Here is a 15,796-nt window from a genome sequence, read left to right as displayed (position 1 = left end):
CATGGTAACGAGGTAGGGGGTTATGGACCGAACATCAAGAGTGTTCACAGCTGTGCAGGTGACTCTAAGGTGCGGCAGTCGGGGAACTGCTGGCTTAACATAGTGATTGCCTACCTGGCTGTGTGTCTGAATCACCTGGGAGATGCTTGCTGGCCCCACCCCGGGTGATCCTGATTCAGTTAGATCCAGGTTTTTCAGGTTTGGGACTCCCTGGCTACAGGATGTTATATATATGTTTATATATATATAAAGAATAAGGGCATGGCCAGTTTTTTTCCTTTATAAGGAGTGACAGCATTTTCTGACCTCATGTTTGTGCCTTCACTTCATAAATCGTATCTCCAGACATGAGTCATGCTTTCAGATGTCGAACCTTAAACCTGGCCCCCTGGATGTGGAGCCACACCAAGGTTTCTGTAAGGGAACCCCAGATAACCCTCTGCAGGGCAAGAAAGGGGACGCTCAGGGCCAAAATTAGGCTTCTGAAGTTCCCAGAGAAATGCCCCCTCCTTAGTATACGACTGAGCATTAATTATGCTCCCCTGCTTCTTTCAAATAGCTTCAGGTGGTCTGTTGAATCTTCTGGCTGTAGACTGAATATCTAGGATAAAGGCATTCTTTCAACAGATGGAAAGAGAATGGATAGTGAAAGGCTCCTTTCGTCCCTGAGCTCCTGGAATGTAAAGACAGTGATGCACAGGGAAGATAGACTTTCAGGAGAGCTTGTGATCACTGGTACTGTAATGGTATGATAGTGGGAGTGTGGGACATAGAAAATGCCCTCCAGAGTATAACTGGTTCCTTGGCAGAGAGCTCTATACTTCAGAAGACACTTCAGACCCGTAATGAAAAGAGCTGCTTTTGATAAACGTAGCTGTACTTTCTTACTCTTTATGCCTCATGACTGTAAGCTCCTTGAGGGCAGGGGGCAGATTGGATTTATTTTTGTGCCCCCAGTGCCTAGCACAGGCCTGACACATAGTAGGCATGCACTGTGTCTTCACTGAACCAATGCCAGGGTACCCACGATCCAGCCGCGCTGGCTCGATTCTTATCATTAACTTGGTTCTCTGAAAAGCATCAGGTGAAAAGAGACTTTCTCTTTTCTAGTGTCGTATCCTGGCCTGCTGTCTATAAAATGGGGGCATTCAAATACACAAGGAGTGGTTCTGGTCCTTCAGGCCTCAGTTTGTTCCCCACTTGCCTGAATTCCTTCTGCTTTAGGATAATATTGAATTTTTCTTTTCTAGATATTTTCCCCCCCAACAGAGGAGTAGTCGTTAGAAATATGTATCATGCAGGTCTTTACTGGCAGCTAAATGCTGATATTTTCTCTGTAGGTATGGCAGGGCTCAGGTGATAGAGGGAGTCACAGAACCAGGGCCACTTTACCTATTAGACACAGTGGACACAGTTCCCGGGGCCCACAATACTTTCAGGGGCCCCCAAAAAGGTTTAATTTCTTTTAAAATCAGAAGAGTGAACTCTTAGGGTCAAAAATTATATTCATCTTTAGTCAACACACTAAAATACAACTTTTAATATTATCTTAAGAAGGAAGGGCCCACAAAGGTATCCAGGGCCCACAAAAGTCATAACGTAGCCCCTAGAGACCACGCATAAAAACAGCAGTCCCGGGGGTGGCATGGGGGTGGTAACTTGTTCCTGAGAGGAAGGAACGGACTCTCTCCTTTGCCTCTCAGTTCACAGGTATGACCCGGCAGGATGCGTTTCTGGCCCTGACTCAGAAAGCCCGGAGGAAGAGAGTGGGTGGAGACGTGACAAGTGATAAACTGAAGGACTGGCTGATCTCGCGGCAGCGCTACTGGGGCACGCCAATCCCCGTGGTCCACTGCCCAGCCTGCGGCCCCGTGCCGGTGCCTCTGGAGGACTTGCCGGTGACCTTGCCCAGCGTCACGTCTTTCACCGGCAAGGGAGGCTCCCCACTGGCCACAGCTTCGGAGTGGGTGAACTGCTCCTGCCCTAGGTAAGGAACCACGTCCCCCAGCCGTGGCCCAGCCCCCTGCCAGGGTTTCAGACTCCTCCTGCCTCCTGGGGCTCCCTCTGCTCCCTTTTTCCAGGACTTCCACCAGACTGGAAAGAATGCCCTAGGCCTCTCGGGACCTTTGGGAGAAGGGGCTGGGATCTGAGGCCTAGCTGCTGTGATGGGCGCCCTCTCTGCTGCTCTGAGCTGGTGGAAGTGGCAGCGTCAGTTCACACTGCTCCTGGAAACATCTGATCCAGCCCATAGAAAAGCTGCACATTTGCATCATACCTTTGTAGAGGACAAGTTTCTTCCATTTTATATTCCAAAGAGCTCCTTGGAGATGAGAGAAATATTTTCTCCTTCCGCCTTACAGTTTTCCCACACGGTGACCGTGGAGACTTTCTCACAAGTAGCAGAACAGTAGCCGTGACGAGTGTGCTCAGGGGCTTCATGCTTAATATACTGAAACACACTGTTTCCTTTCTCCTCATCTTGGAGTGGGATTGCATTTTTCTGTCAATTCACTGGCATGTCTCAAATGTGATTTTTATGATCTCATAGCAGCTGATTAAACAAGTAAACAACAGCAAGCTCTAGTATCTTCCTTCTGTGGAGAAGCCATTTTTGTCTGCCTTATAGATCATGATGAGGATGTTTTAGAAATAATTTTGTCCTCTGCTAGTCCAGAGCTGAGTTATAAGGTTGGTACCTAGGTAACCACATAGTGCAATGGCAAGGTTCAGGCCGGGCAGACAGATAGACAACAGTGGACTCAAGTCCTGGCCCTGCCCCTTAACCAGCTGTGTGGTCTTGGGAAAGTCATTTAACTTCTCTGAGCTTCGATTCCCTTGTCAGGAACTGAAATAACTCCCTTGAAGGGCCGTGTAGAAGACCAGAAGCAACACATGTAACCCTGCACAGTGGCCCCTCGCAAACATTCAGTGAACGGAAGTGTTACTTCCGTCGTGCCAGGGACTTGCTAACAGTCCTCCCAGGTGCTCACTCAGGTGGCGTGGAGATTTGAGATGGGGCTTGTGGGCAGGAACATAGGGAGCTCGTGGCCAAGAGGGACAGCATAGTGGTAAGAACCACAGGCAGCAGAGTCCAACAGATGTGGATTTCTTACTCTTGAGCTGCAAGTCCTTGGGCGGATTTCTTAAGCTCTCTTATTCCACGTTACTCATCTGCAAAATGGGGACATCATCTACCTCATAATCCCCAGGGTTACTGGGGATTAAATGAGAAAATGTCTGTGAAGCCTTTGGCTCAGTGCCTGCCACCCAGTATTAGGATTATTACTGTTGGAGCTAATAATGATAATAATGTCACCGTCACCATCATCTATCCTCCTACTTACCAAGGAACCTCTCCCATATCATCCAGCGTTTAGTGTCAGCCATAAAACATGTTGGTTGTCTTCAAGTCCAATGTGACCATTAAAAAGAAAACCAGCATGGCAGGTTTTAGCCAGATGTTATTCCTTTATCAATTGAGTCCTGCATTTTCTTCCTAACTTGTATACGGGTTCACTAATGGTGAGGAGAAAAAGTAATGTTTATCTTCTAATTATTTCCCAGAATAGTATCTGTGTTCTGGTTGATTGCTCTCCAGATAAAAAGACCTGGCTTTAATGTAGAGATGCACTGTTGAGATCAGTATCTCATAACAACCCTGAGTGGTCGGTTACAGAATTCCCTCGGGGTTCTCTCTGATAAGCTCCTACCCCAGGGACCCACCACTGTTCCCGGTGGGAGGCCTCCTAACTAAAATGCAGGAGGCCCCTGGGAGTCCCAGAGCCCTACCAGATCTGGGGCTGCTGTCTCTCTGCTCAGCCACTTCCATTTAACAAGTAGAAGGTGGGCAGTCGCTGTTTCCTTCAGTAATATTTATAACGCTAGTATGAACTGCTTCACAGACGCAAGATATAAATGCAACCCTTCTTTTATTTAAAAATTAAAAACAGACTCAAGCCCTTGCATGCTAAATTAGCAGGAGATTCATCAGTTCCTCTTGGGGCTCCTCATGCCCCTCCTTGAATTCTCCAAGAACCCCCCGAAGACTTATACTGCCAAAAGGGCAGCGTTTGGAGGAGTGGATCCCACGTCCATACCTCAAAAGGGAGGCCCTGGAGTCTGAACTGTGTGGCTTCTCACTGGCACAAAGAGTTCCTGTTAACAGTTGATACAACCCATCCATTGTTCATCCAGGCCTTGAGGGGTCTTCAAGGGACTGAGCCCCCTCCTAGGCTGGGTTTGACTAAGGGCATTCTTTCTTGGGTTCCTAGAAGTTGTGGCTTTTGGCACCCGGTTCTTTCAGTCTCACAGAACGTGCTTCAAAACCGGTTCAGCAGTTGGGCCCTTGTGGAACCCTGGTCCTCCCCAGGCAACTCCATCCTGGGACGAGGATTGCTTTTTCTTTTCAGCCCTTTGCACACCGAGTATCGCACTTTATTCATTTTTTTGGACAGTAGAGCTCTCTTCACCCTCTGTAAGGAACCTATCTTTAGGCAGTGGTGTGTTGGTAAATGTGTATTAAATAGCTCTCTGGGGGCCAGCCCCGTGGCCGAGTGGTTAAGTTTGCAAGCTCTGCTTCGGCGGCCCAGTGTTTCGTCGGTTCAGATCCTGGGCGCGGACATGGCACCGCTCGTCAGCCACGCTGAGGCGGCGTCCCACGTGCCACAACTAGAAGGACCCACAACTAAAATATACGACTATGTACAGGGGGGACATGGGGAGAAAAAGCAGAAAAAAAAATAGCTCTCTGGAGGGGGCTTCTGATTTGTAGTGTTTGCTGATTTCTGTGGTATACATACTCCCACTGGGACTAATTTCAGGATACCAACTTGACATCACTTCTCACAGAGGTGGGAAGATACACTAACAGTTGACTCTCACAAGATGGTATGAGTTGGCACCAGCACACCACTGCCCTTGGGCCTCAAGGGTGATTTATCCTCCTAAGCTCTCACCAGTGGATTTCTGCACCCCTCACCCTAAAGCAGAAATAGAAAAAAAAAACCCAAGTTCATTTTTCAGCATAGCATCTTGATACATTTGGTTTTCAACTTCTCTTCATAAATTGGTTTGCCTCATAAGCATCATAAAGTAGGCCTTGGCAGAAAGCAATCTTGACATGCCTGAAATAGAAGTTAACGTGCAAAAGAGACACTCACTCTTATCTTCTCCTTTTGGGTTGTTAGATTTTTGCCATGTTAAAGAAGTGGGTAAATAAGGCTTTTAATTGTTGAAGATTGAAATTTTTCATTTTGTAAATTTCTTTAAAACATCATGTACCATACAATACAAAAAGAGAGCTTTCTCTGAATTTTCTTGATGTGGCATTGTTCTTGTGACATTTTAAATTCTTACTGATTGTCATAGCTTCCTCAAAGGCTGACGGAAAACTGCATTAAAATTTAAAAAGAAGGGGCCGGCCCAGTGGCCAAGAGGTTAAGTTCACACGCTCCGCTTCAGTGGGCCAGGGTTTCACTGGTTCAGATCCTGGGCGTGGACATGGTACCATTCCTCAGGCCACTCTGAGGTGGCGTCCCACATAACACAACCAGAAGGACCCACAACTAAAATATACAACTATATACTGGGGGAATTTAGGGAGAAAAAGCAGGGAAAAAAAAAAGAAGATTGGCAACAGTTGTTAGCTCAGGTGCCAATCTTTAAAAAAAAATTTTTTTAAAGAAAACAATTGATGAACTTCATTTATTTCTTAGGTGCAAGGGAGCAGCCCAGAGAGAGACAGACACGATGGATACCTTTGTTGATTCTGCTTGGTACTACTTCAGATACACCGACCCTCAGAATGCTCACAGGTAAGCCCTGCTGCATTCACTGAGCATGCATCAGTCTGGGTCGTCCAAGAAGCAAACACCATGATGGAATTAGACATGCAAGAGATTCGTTGAGGGATATGCGTATGAAGAATGAAGGGGTGAGGGAGCAGGAGTCCTTAGACCATGATGCTGGTCTAACACTTGTGAAAGGAGAAGGGGAAAGAAAGAGGATTGGGTAGGAAGAGCCTCAGATCGTGGCACAGCTCTGAGAAAGTCCCAACCAGGCCAGTGGGAATCCCCGAGCAAAGCTTGTCCTTCAGAGAGTTCCAAGTCAGGCAGAAATGCCTCTGCTCTGGTCCCCTGCCTCTGGGAGAGCGTGGGCTGGCATGAACGCTGAGCAGATCCAAAGATGCGACAGCTAGAAGCTGTTGGTCAGCTGTGCTCCTTGAAACAGGCTCACTCTGGTAAAGGGAGTGTGTTAAATTATTAAATTAGATTCTTCACAGCCAAGTAAATCTCAAGTACAAGGAAAATAAAAACAGAAAAAGGAAGGAATTGCTATTGTAATACCTTCCTTGGCCCTTCGGTGAACTGCATTTATGTGATTGTGAAGATGTAATATTATTTACTTAACTGAAAATAATGCCATAAGTCTACCGGGAGGTAGGGAGTATGAGGAGCTGAGAAGCCTTACCTCTCACCACATAGTCAGTAGATCATTTTTAAATTGACAAATCAACAAAGAATATAAACATATTTTTTAATAATGGCCAGAGGAAACAGCTAAAAGAATTAAAAGTGACTAAGGGATAGGCCTCGGGGAGGGGAGTTGGTGAAGGAAGGTGCTGGAGACTGCTGTTTTAAATCATAACCCTTCTAGTCCTATTTGACTTTTCTGCTCTGTGCATGTGTTTCTTTGACCAAAGTGAATGCATGAATAAGGGAGAGAGAGCTGTAGGCAGATAGGTAAGGAGAGGGACTGAGAGAAAGGAAAACTATGCAGACCCAGGAAAGGCACACGCCCCGTGCTTCAGAGGCCTCGCCAGCTTGCTCTTGTCTGTGGGAGAACTGTCATCCTGAACCCCTGCAGTCCACCTAGACAAATGCCCCCTTTTTCTTCCTGGGTTGTAAAATATAGTGAGATGGGTGCTCCTGCTCTCCTGCTACTCAAATCCCGCCCTGCAGTATTGCAATTCTGTAATTGGGGTTCAGGCCATCTAGACATGAGTGGGATCCTGAGTCAACAGTAGCCGGCAGAGGCAGGATGTCTGCTGGGGCTGGGAACCACCAGGGTGGCCCGGCTAACCTACAGAGGGGGCCTTCTGAGTCTTCCTTCTAGAAGGGGCTTTTGGTGCATTCCACTTAGTAACAGCTGGCTTAGAATGGGAGGGGAATCAGGCTCTCTGCCTCTCCGAATGCTTCAAAGGAAAGCCTGCTTACAGATGGTGGAGACTCTAAGTTACAGTGATGGGACCCTTGACTAGAGAGAGACATCTTGAGACCTGCACCGCCCCCTACTTTGGGAATACCACGAGCGCATCATTTCCCTCAGAAGATGCTGCCCTCAGTTTCCGCACTGGCTGGAGTTCTCACTAGTGTGGTTTCCGGGCTAGATCACAGATCCAAGCTATAGCTCCTTTCAACATGTCACTCCTTAATTTATCCCAAACTTGTTTTTGGGCCGAGTACCATCCTTGATTTCCCTTTCTTTTCTGTCACCTAGATGAGCAGTTGGATTTCTCAAGGGAACCATTTTTCAGAACGGAAAAGCATTTTTTAAAATTTTACCAGAAGGGCCGGCTGGGTGGCACAACAGTTAAGTTCACATGCTCCACTTTGGTGGCCAGGGGTTCGCCAGGCCGGATCTCAGGCAGGGACCTATGCACCACTTCTCAAGCCATGCTGTGGCAGGCGTCCCACATATAAAAAGTAGAGGAAGATGATGAGCACAGATGTTAGCTCAGGGCCAGTCTTGCTCAAAAAAAAAATTTTTTTTTACCAGAATTCTGGCACAGTGACTGGAGGAGAGAAAACCAAGCTATATTAAGATGAACCTACTTGCCAAGCACCAGGCTGTTACTCCCAGGCTGAGCTGGAGCCAGCCAGGTCCCTGCTGGGGTAAAAAGGTGCTTCGAGGCGTGGGGAATAGAATTCACAGATATCTGAAGCCATGGAGTACAGATTCTCCAAGGGCAAAGGTTTCCTTCACTGGATCACCTCAAGTGAGGGTGTTACTTTGGGATTAAGAACTCTGTCCTCAGCCAGCATCACTTCCCACCACCACCGCCACGCACACAGGCGTGCACACACACTTACACACATACACCCTGCACCCTTCGGACACTCCCCCTCGAGTCCCAGCCAGAAAATAGAGGGAAGTGGCATTTCCTTTCCTCCCCGGCATCCATTAGGACTGGGGAGTATGGGGACCCCTTCCTTTTAGGATCTCTGTCAACTAAAGTGTCTGTTAGGTGGGAGAGTCGTTGGGCTGTTTTATGACAGTCACTCTAAATATGCTCATTGCATTCAGGAGGCCATATATAGGCTCTTGCTGACTATCTGTATTTTAAGGCTGCTTTTAAAAATAAGATTGAATTTCTGTTTTAAAATGAACATTTAGCATCTGCATGTTAATCTCCATTGTAAGTGCCACGTTGCCCTCTATTGGTAAGAACTCAAGAATCTCAGTTATCTAATTGTAATAAAAATTAAAATAAATCTAGATATTCAAATACACGTTTTACAGAAATACCTTTTTTTGGCTGGTATGTTTTCCTCTTGCCCTCATTTTGTATGAAAATTGCCTTTGTTAAAATATGTCAGTAATAGCTTCTGAAACAGTTTTTATAAATATCATAAATCAACACTGATCTGATTTTTTTCTCCTTTGTTATATAAGCTTTTCTCTTATTATATTTTAAAAAGAAAACCACTGTTTTTCTCTAACATAATGTATTTCAGGGAATATGCAAATTATAGTTGGTCTGTCTAATTGATTTTAGCAAAGCAGGTTTTTAAAAAATGACAGTTTCTCTTTCTTCCAGCCCTTTTAGCGCAGCTTTGGCCGATTACTGGATGCCTGTGGATTTGTACATTGGCGGGAAAGAACATGCTGTCATGCACTTGTTCTATGCGAGATTCTTTAGTCATTTTTGCCATGATCAAAAAATGGTCAAACACAGGTGAGCATTTACACTGCTTTGCAAAAGAATTCAGTTCCGTGAACACCAACTTAAAGCAGGTGTCAGTTCTTCCGAAGCAAGATAAATATATGTAGCAGAAAAATTCTATTTTTCCAGTACACTTTTAGAGGTCGTTGTTAGCCTTCACCCTTTGAAGTGCGTTTCTCTTGCTTAATCAGTTCTAGCACGTTGGGCTGCGTGCTCACAGAGGATCTTGCCTTCAGCTCTTCTCTGTTTAACTGAGTTAAGTGATTGAGATTCTTACTTGTGAGGCAGAGAAGAGCGAGTGGTTCATATGTTATATGGCTTTTATAGCTTCTCGTGTGAGGTCATGTTTATCATCTGGTCCCTCTGTGTAAGCTCTATTTCTAAGCTTGATTGAATCCTTCCTTGATAAATCACTATGATAAAAGTATATAATGAATTAAAAGCTAGGCAATCACATTGTACATCCATTGATAAATTCCTTTCCTATTGGCCTATCATCTCTTGCCTATTATGTTCAGAAAAATGTGTGTGTGCTTTTTTCCCATGAAATACATCATATAAATAAAGGATGTGTTTAGTGTATTATGTAATTTAAAGAATAAAATGATATCCGTGCACCCCCTCTGCAGTTTAAGAAATAGAGCTCAACAGTCCCTTAGAATACCCAGGGTGCCCCTCTCCATCATATCATCCCTCTTCCTACACCACCATCCCTCCCCCAGTTAACCCCTGTCCTCAATCTTGAATTATTCATTTTCCTGCTTTTCTTTATAAGTTCATCGCCTCTGTGTATATTCTGAAACAATGTGTATTGTTTAGTTTTCCTGTGTTTGAACTTTATGTAAGTAGAATGGTATTTCACGTGTTCTCTCTTGCTTTCCTCACTCATCGCTTTTTGGGATTCATGCATGTTGCTGCATGGAGTTGTGCTTCGTTTCGGTTTCACCTCTATATGGTATCCCATTACATGGAACGGAATTTCTAGTCCAGAACTCACTGTGTGTCCATACCACCGTTGATGGTTGTTGGACTCCTTCGTGCAGTTATGAGCAGAACTGCAGTGAGCACTCTTGTACACGTTTCCTGGCGTACCTGTCAGCATTTCCCTTGAGTGTGTACCTGAGAGCAGAATTGCTGAATCATAGGGTATGCACGTGTTCAGCTTTACTAAGGAACACCAAAGTGTGTTCCAAATTAGCTGTAAAACCTACGCTCGCACTAGCAGAGATGAGGGTTGCTATTGCTCTACGTCATCATTACAGCATTTGGTACTATCGAACTTTTTAAATTTTGCCAAACTGGTGTTATATAATGGATCACTTTGTGACTTAAATTTGAATTTAAAAACACTGCTTACTTACTGAGGTTTAGCATGTTTTTAATATGTTCATGAATCTCTGTGTTTCCCGTTAAATCCCTGTTTGTGTCCTTTGCCCTTATTTCTTCTGGGTTGTCTTTTATTGATTGTAGGAATTCTTTTAATATTCCGGATGCTAATCCTTTTTCAGCTGTATGTATTGCATGTATTTTTTCCTACCTCTTAGCTTATTTTTATGGTATCTTTTGATGAACAGAAACTGTAAATCTAATGTAGTAAATGTTAATAATCTTTTCCTTTACGGCTATTGCTTTTAGTGTCTCGGTACCATTAACGGAACAGTCCATCCATTTCCCCACTGATCTGTAGTGCCCGCTCCATCATAAATCAAGTTTTCGTGTATATTGCAAGGGCCTTTTTATAGGCTCTTTATTCTATCCATTGATCTGTTTGCCTTTTGCTGTGCTAATTATTTACTGGTTTTGTTATTTTAATTTTAGAAGTCTTAATATCCAGTAAGAGAGGTCCTCCTACTTTGTTCTTTTTCTTTGGGAGTATTTTGGCTATGATTGGACCTTTGTTCTTCCATATAAATTTCAGATTCAGTTGTCAAATTCCACAGAGGTATCTATTGGGAGTTTAATTGGAATTATATGGAATCTAAATATTTACTAATATCTTTTCGCACTCTTCCTTCTTGCATTTCTGACCTTAAATCTGAAATCATTTCCCTTTTATCTGAAATGTATACTTTAGAATATCTCTTATGTCCTTTAGTGAAGGTTCATCCAATAGTTCTTATTTGTCTAAAAATACATATATTTCTACCTCATTTCTTAGAGTTTGCCAGCTCAAAGACGCATTTAAAACAATAACTGTTTTGTATCTTTTCTGGCTTTTTCACTTGTTTTTCATCAGGACAATAGTTCAGGCTCTCTTGTTTGCCAGGAGCATAGTTCCCGGGATTTTTTTTCAGTTGTGTTTTGTTTTTTGTTTTTTTAATAGAACATGTTTTAGAGTAATTTTTAATTGCAGAGAAGGGGAAAACATATCTGATTATCTCTCCAGATAACCTATATTAACAGTAGAAAAATAAAATAATAAAAAAGTAATACATCTAAGATTAAAAGTTTTTAACTGCGCAAAGTGAACATTGAAATTTCCCTCCCTGTACCCCACCCTCCACCCTTCTCCTCAACTTAAGGTTCTTTTGATTTCTTCAGAAAAATATTTTGTGTATCTCCATGTTTCTGTTGATATGCTCATTTTAAAATTTTATATATGTGTAATGTTTGTTACATATATGTATATTACATACAATGTGCGATATAAAATTTACATACAGATATTATATTTATGTATTTTGCTTTTTTGATTTAATAATATTATCTTGGTGATCTTTCCACATCACTGTGCACAAATCTCCCATTTTTTAAAATTTATGTATAATGTTCCATCATATGAATATATCATAATTTATTTGTCATGTATTTTTTCCAATTGCTATTACAAAAAAAAAATATCTAGTGACTCTATCTATATTCTTGGCAGGTATTTGGGATCATATCTGTAGGTTCAAGTTCTGACACTGGGAAGTGCTGGGTCAAAGTATATGTGTTTTTAAATTGTTGATAAAAAGTATTTTAGTTTTAAAACCTGTGTAACGCAGACTAAAATGCATTTTCATTAAAATGAAGCACACTGAAAGGTGCCTCGCTTCACACCGCGCGCAGACCTGCTTCCTCACGCAGGCACACACAGATTAGAAGTCTACTGTCAGAAAAGTAATTTAGGATATAAATCAAATGCTTAAAATAATTTTCTTCTCCTTACTCCCAGAGACCTTCATGTGTAACAATAAACCGATCTGCATCAGAAGAACACTAACCACATTAGCAACATTAATCGTCAGGTAGATAAATTAGTGAAAATGTTGGTACCTTGGGTTACAGGATTTACCATTCTGCCTTGCATTTCTTCTCTATGGAAACTTCTTTACCTCACTAGATAAAGTTTACCCTTGAGGATGGGAACTGTGTCTTGTTACTGTCACAGTATCATGGATATTGTACGTTCATTCTCGGAGAATGTTTGTTTAGATACATGAGTTTAATCCCTTGATATAAACACATAAAAGTTCACATCCTTCAAAGGAAAGGTTCTCCTTGGGATAGAGAGAATTGGATAGAGGTTAAGTACAAAGACCAAATACAGCGTGAGAAATATTTCCTTCTCATGTAGGTCTAGAAACAAATACCATAAATGACTTCTGGCTCCTTAGTGGGGGGCACATTTCTCTGAAAAATTATTTGTAGAAGTAAAGAATGAGTCAATAAGTGATTCAATGGCTGTTTTAAGATCTAGGACAGGGCCTGGCTACTTTTATGACTTTTCCCCAGGGGTTTAAAACTGTATTTGAGGAGAAAAAGGGTTTGCAGCATTCTGACAAAATTTTTAAAATACAGTTTGGGGTATGACTTGTTTCTATTCAAAGGAATTTCTGATTTGCAAAGTTTCCAGGTACACCTGGAATTTGCTTTACCATCAACTTTAAGTATAAATTGAAATATATCTGTGCAGTATTTTGGGGTTTTTTTCATTCTTTACAAGACAGGAAGATTCTATTCCATACCCTCCCTTAAAAAACAGGGAGATTTATTTTTAGTGCTCAAAAGTCTGAGATGTTTGAGGAAGGTGCAGAGAGGCGTCTTATCTCTGTCTCGGCTCAGCTGTCAGGATCACTCATGTTAAATCTTATCAGGGCAACAACAGCCGCTGAAAACTCACTCTGAGTGTTACCTCTGTATCAGAGGTGTTTTAGTAAACCAGTCCGCCGCAAATGCAATGAAAATCACCCACTTTCGGTGATGAATAATTCAGAATTCTCCAGTTAGAATTGTTGACTGCCTCCACACAACCTTAGCAAGCCGATTTAGGAGGAAAAATTGAGATCTGTCGACCACATGTGTATTCCTCTTTATTTATTAGCTATTTTTTCTGAAATGTGTATAAATCAGAATTTTGTTTGTATTTCTTTCTTCCCTTTGATTAGTATTGTCATTTCAGGAGGGATTTGAGACTGCAACTATTCCACTTTTGTTTTCATTTCTCAGCCCCTTGCCACTGTCTCGAGTAGTAGATCTGGACTGAGGGTCCAAAGACCTCTGCTCATTGGGCCAGTGATTGGCAGTGTGGACGAAAGACCTAGCCCCTTTGGTTCTCAGGGGCCATGATCACATGTTAGGAATTCCATCACCTTTGAGCACTTTCACTCTGATTCTGGTTAAACTCCTTCAAATATAAACAGGAAAGTTTCATGTGGATTTAGTAACCACTCTTGTTTTCTGAAAGAGTCCTGGCCCTTTCTTTCATCACTTGTATGTTTAGGTTTGCAGTTTGAGCTTTCAGAAGGTCTCCTTACCATTTATAAGAAGCCGGCCTCCAGGTCAGGTGTGCCACCACATGGGACAGCAAGTGCCTTAGTCGTGTGTCTGAAACACCAAGTTAAGATTAAGGCAGAATTAATGTCAGCAGGAAATTTGTAAAAGAAGATATATGAATAATGAAGAAACATACTGTAAAATTTTTCCCTCACGGGCAGTCCAGGAAATACAAGTGAAACCACGTTGAGGTGCTGTTTTCTGTATAGCAGAGCGGCTGGGATGCAAACACCACTCGTACTGCAGGGGGCGGTTTGGAGCACCCTTGTTCAGAAGCATTTGGCGATGTATAGTGAGAGCCTTAAAACTGTTCACACTCTTGACACACTAATTGCACTTCCAGAAATCTTTCCTAAGCAAACAATCAGAACTGCAAACTTATGCACCAAAGTGTTCATGTTAAAAACTTGGATACAACTTAAATGCCCCAAAATGTTGAGAAAGGGTCAAGCATGGCCCATCTATATGGAGGACTCTTGTGCAGCTCCTTAAAATTACGTTACGAAGACTGATTAATAACATGGAGAAATGCATCTGAATGAGAAGTGAAAAAAGCAAGATAAAATTGTGGGTAAAGTCTGGTTATCTCTGTGTATATATGTACGTGCACATACATACACATATACGTGTGTGCAGGAGAACAGAGTAGAACAAATTATGCCAGCATGTTAACAGGAGTTTTCTCTGGATGAAGAGCTTACTGATGATTTTATTATTTTTTTAATGCACTTCTGATTTTTTCCCAGATTTTTTTACAATGATTATGTAACTTTATAAACAGAAAAACAAAGTCATTTACAGTCAATACTCTGAAGCAGGAAAGTGCACTGAGCCTCCCAGTTGGATTCACGGGTATGGGGTAGGCATCAGCTTTGGCTGGACGTCAGCACTCAGTCGTCAGCACTAGGGTGGAAGCTGCGCACTACAGGGGAAACGTGCCTCAGCTCATCTCCGCTGAACTGAGATAAGGAAGCCTTTTCTCCCTGTAACATGGGAATCTTGTCAGTTTTTGTGGTTGCTCTTTAAAACGACTCAGAGAGACGCTAAATTCCCTGAACTGAAATTCTCCCTGAAGTTTGCGGTCAGCAGAGTGGTGGCCCTCAGAAGCCTCTCCTGGGTTAACAACCGCCTGCTGCCCAGCGAGAGCTCAGCAGGCCCCAGTCCACGGAGCTTTTTCCTGTTTCTCTGATCACACCTGAAACAGAGCTGTCGGGAAAAGAGGAAGGAAGAGAAGAGAAGCTTGACTTGGGTCTCACCGTATTAATGAGGCCTCCTTCTATGCTACTGGCTGGCTGCTAGGAAATAGAAATGGTGACATTTAAGAATGAGCCATGGTGTGGGGCTGGCCCCGTGGCCGAGTGGTTAAGTTCGCGCGCTCCGCTGCAGGCGGCCCAGTGTTTCGTTGGTTCGAATCCTGGGCGCGGACATGGCACTGCTCGTCAGACCACGCTGAGGCAGCGTCCCACATGCCACAACTAGAAGAACCCACAACGAAGAATACACAACTATGTACCCGGGGGCTTTGGGGAGAAAAAGGAAAAAATAAAATCTTTAAAAAAAAAAAAAAAAAAAAAAAAAAAAGAATGAGCCATGGTGTAATACTTAGAAACTGGCTGCTTATGTGAACGTGATAGTCTAGGCACAGGGCCAAGAAAAAGAGGAAGGTGAATTTAGTCTGAGAAGTCCAAGTTAGAGACTGTTTTCAGAGATCCACAGCTTTCTGTTTCCTTCTTTCTAGATCTACGTAGTAGCCACCTGAGCAGATCAGGAGAGTGGGCAGCAACCTGTCTAGGGCTTCATAAGTAGGGAAATGTTGTCCACAGTGACTCGTTAGCACTCTGATGAGTCCTGGGATTCTTGTAGCCACATCTTGGTTGGTACATTCCTTCTATGCAGTGATTTTTACAAAGGCACTTAAAATAGCCTATCAATCTATGTTCTGAATTCCCTTGTTTATTGCATACTTAGCAACCTGCCTCACCTCGCTCTCCCTCTCATTTTCTTCCTGCCTTTCTTCTTTCTTTCTTCCTTCTTAGTGGGACAAAGGTGGCCTTCAATGACCAGCAGGTATCAAGTGTTGTAATTTCTGACTCT

The 15,796-nt window shown here is 43.0% G+C and overlaps 1 protein-coding gene across 4 annotated transcripts in view; it reads left to right on the top strand.

Moving 5' to 3' along the window:
* The window catches only part of LARS2 (leucyl-tRNA synthetase 2, mitochondrial), a 166,330-nt gene that overhangs the window by 112,153 nt on the left and 38,381 nt on the right, over positions 1-15,796 (top strand). For all 4 annotated transcript variants that reach the window (XM_070577158.1, XM_008538140.2, XM_008538142.2 and 1 more), the window contains exons 12-14: positions 1,704-1,987; positions 5,715-5,813; positions 8,819-8,956. In XM_070577158.1, coding sequence (XP_070433259.1) covers positions 1,704-1,987; positions 5,715-5,813; positions 8,819-8,956 — 521 coding nt within the window. The remainder of the gene's footprint in view (positions 1-1,703; positions 1,988-5,714; positions 5,814-8,818; positions 8,957-15,796) is intronic.

Source organism: Equus przewalskii, chromosome 15 (assembly GCF_037783145.1).
Source record: "Equus przewalskii isolate Varuska chromosome 15, EquPr2, whole genome shotgun sequence".
NCBI lineage: Eukaryota > Metazoa > Chordata > Mammalia > Perissodactyla > Equidae > Equus > Equus przewalskii.
Note: the sequence above shows the minus strand (reverse complement) of the source record. Positions and strands in the feature narration are given on the sequence as shown.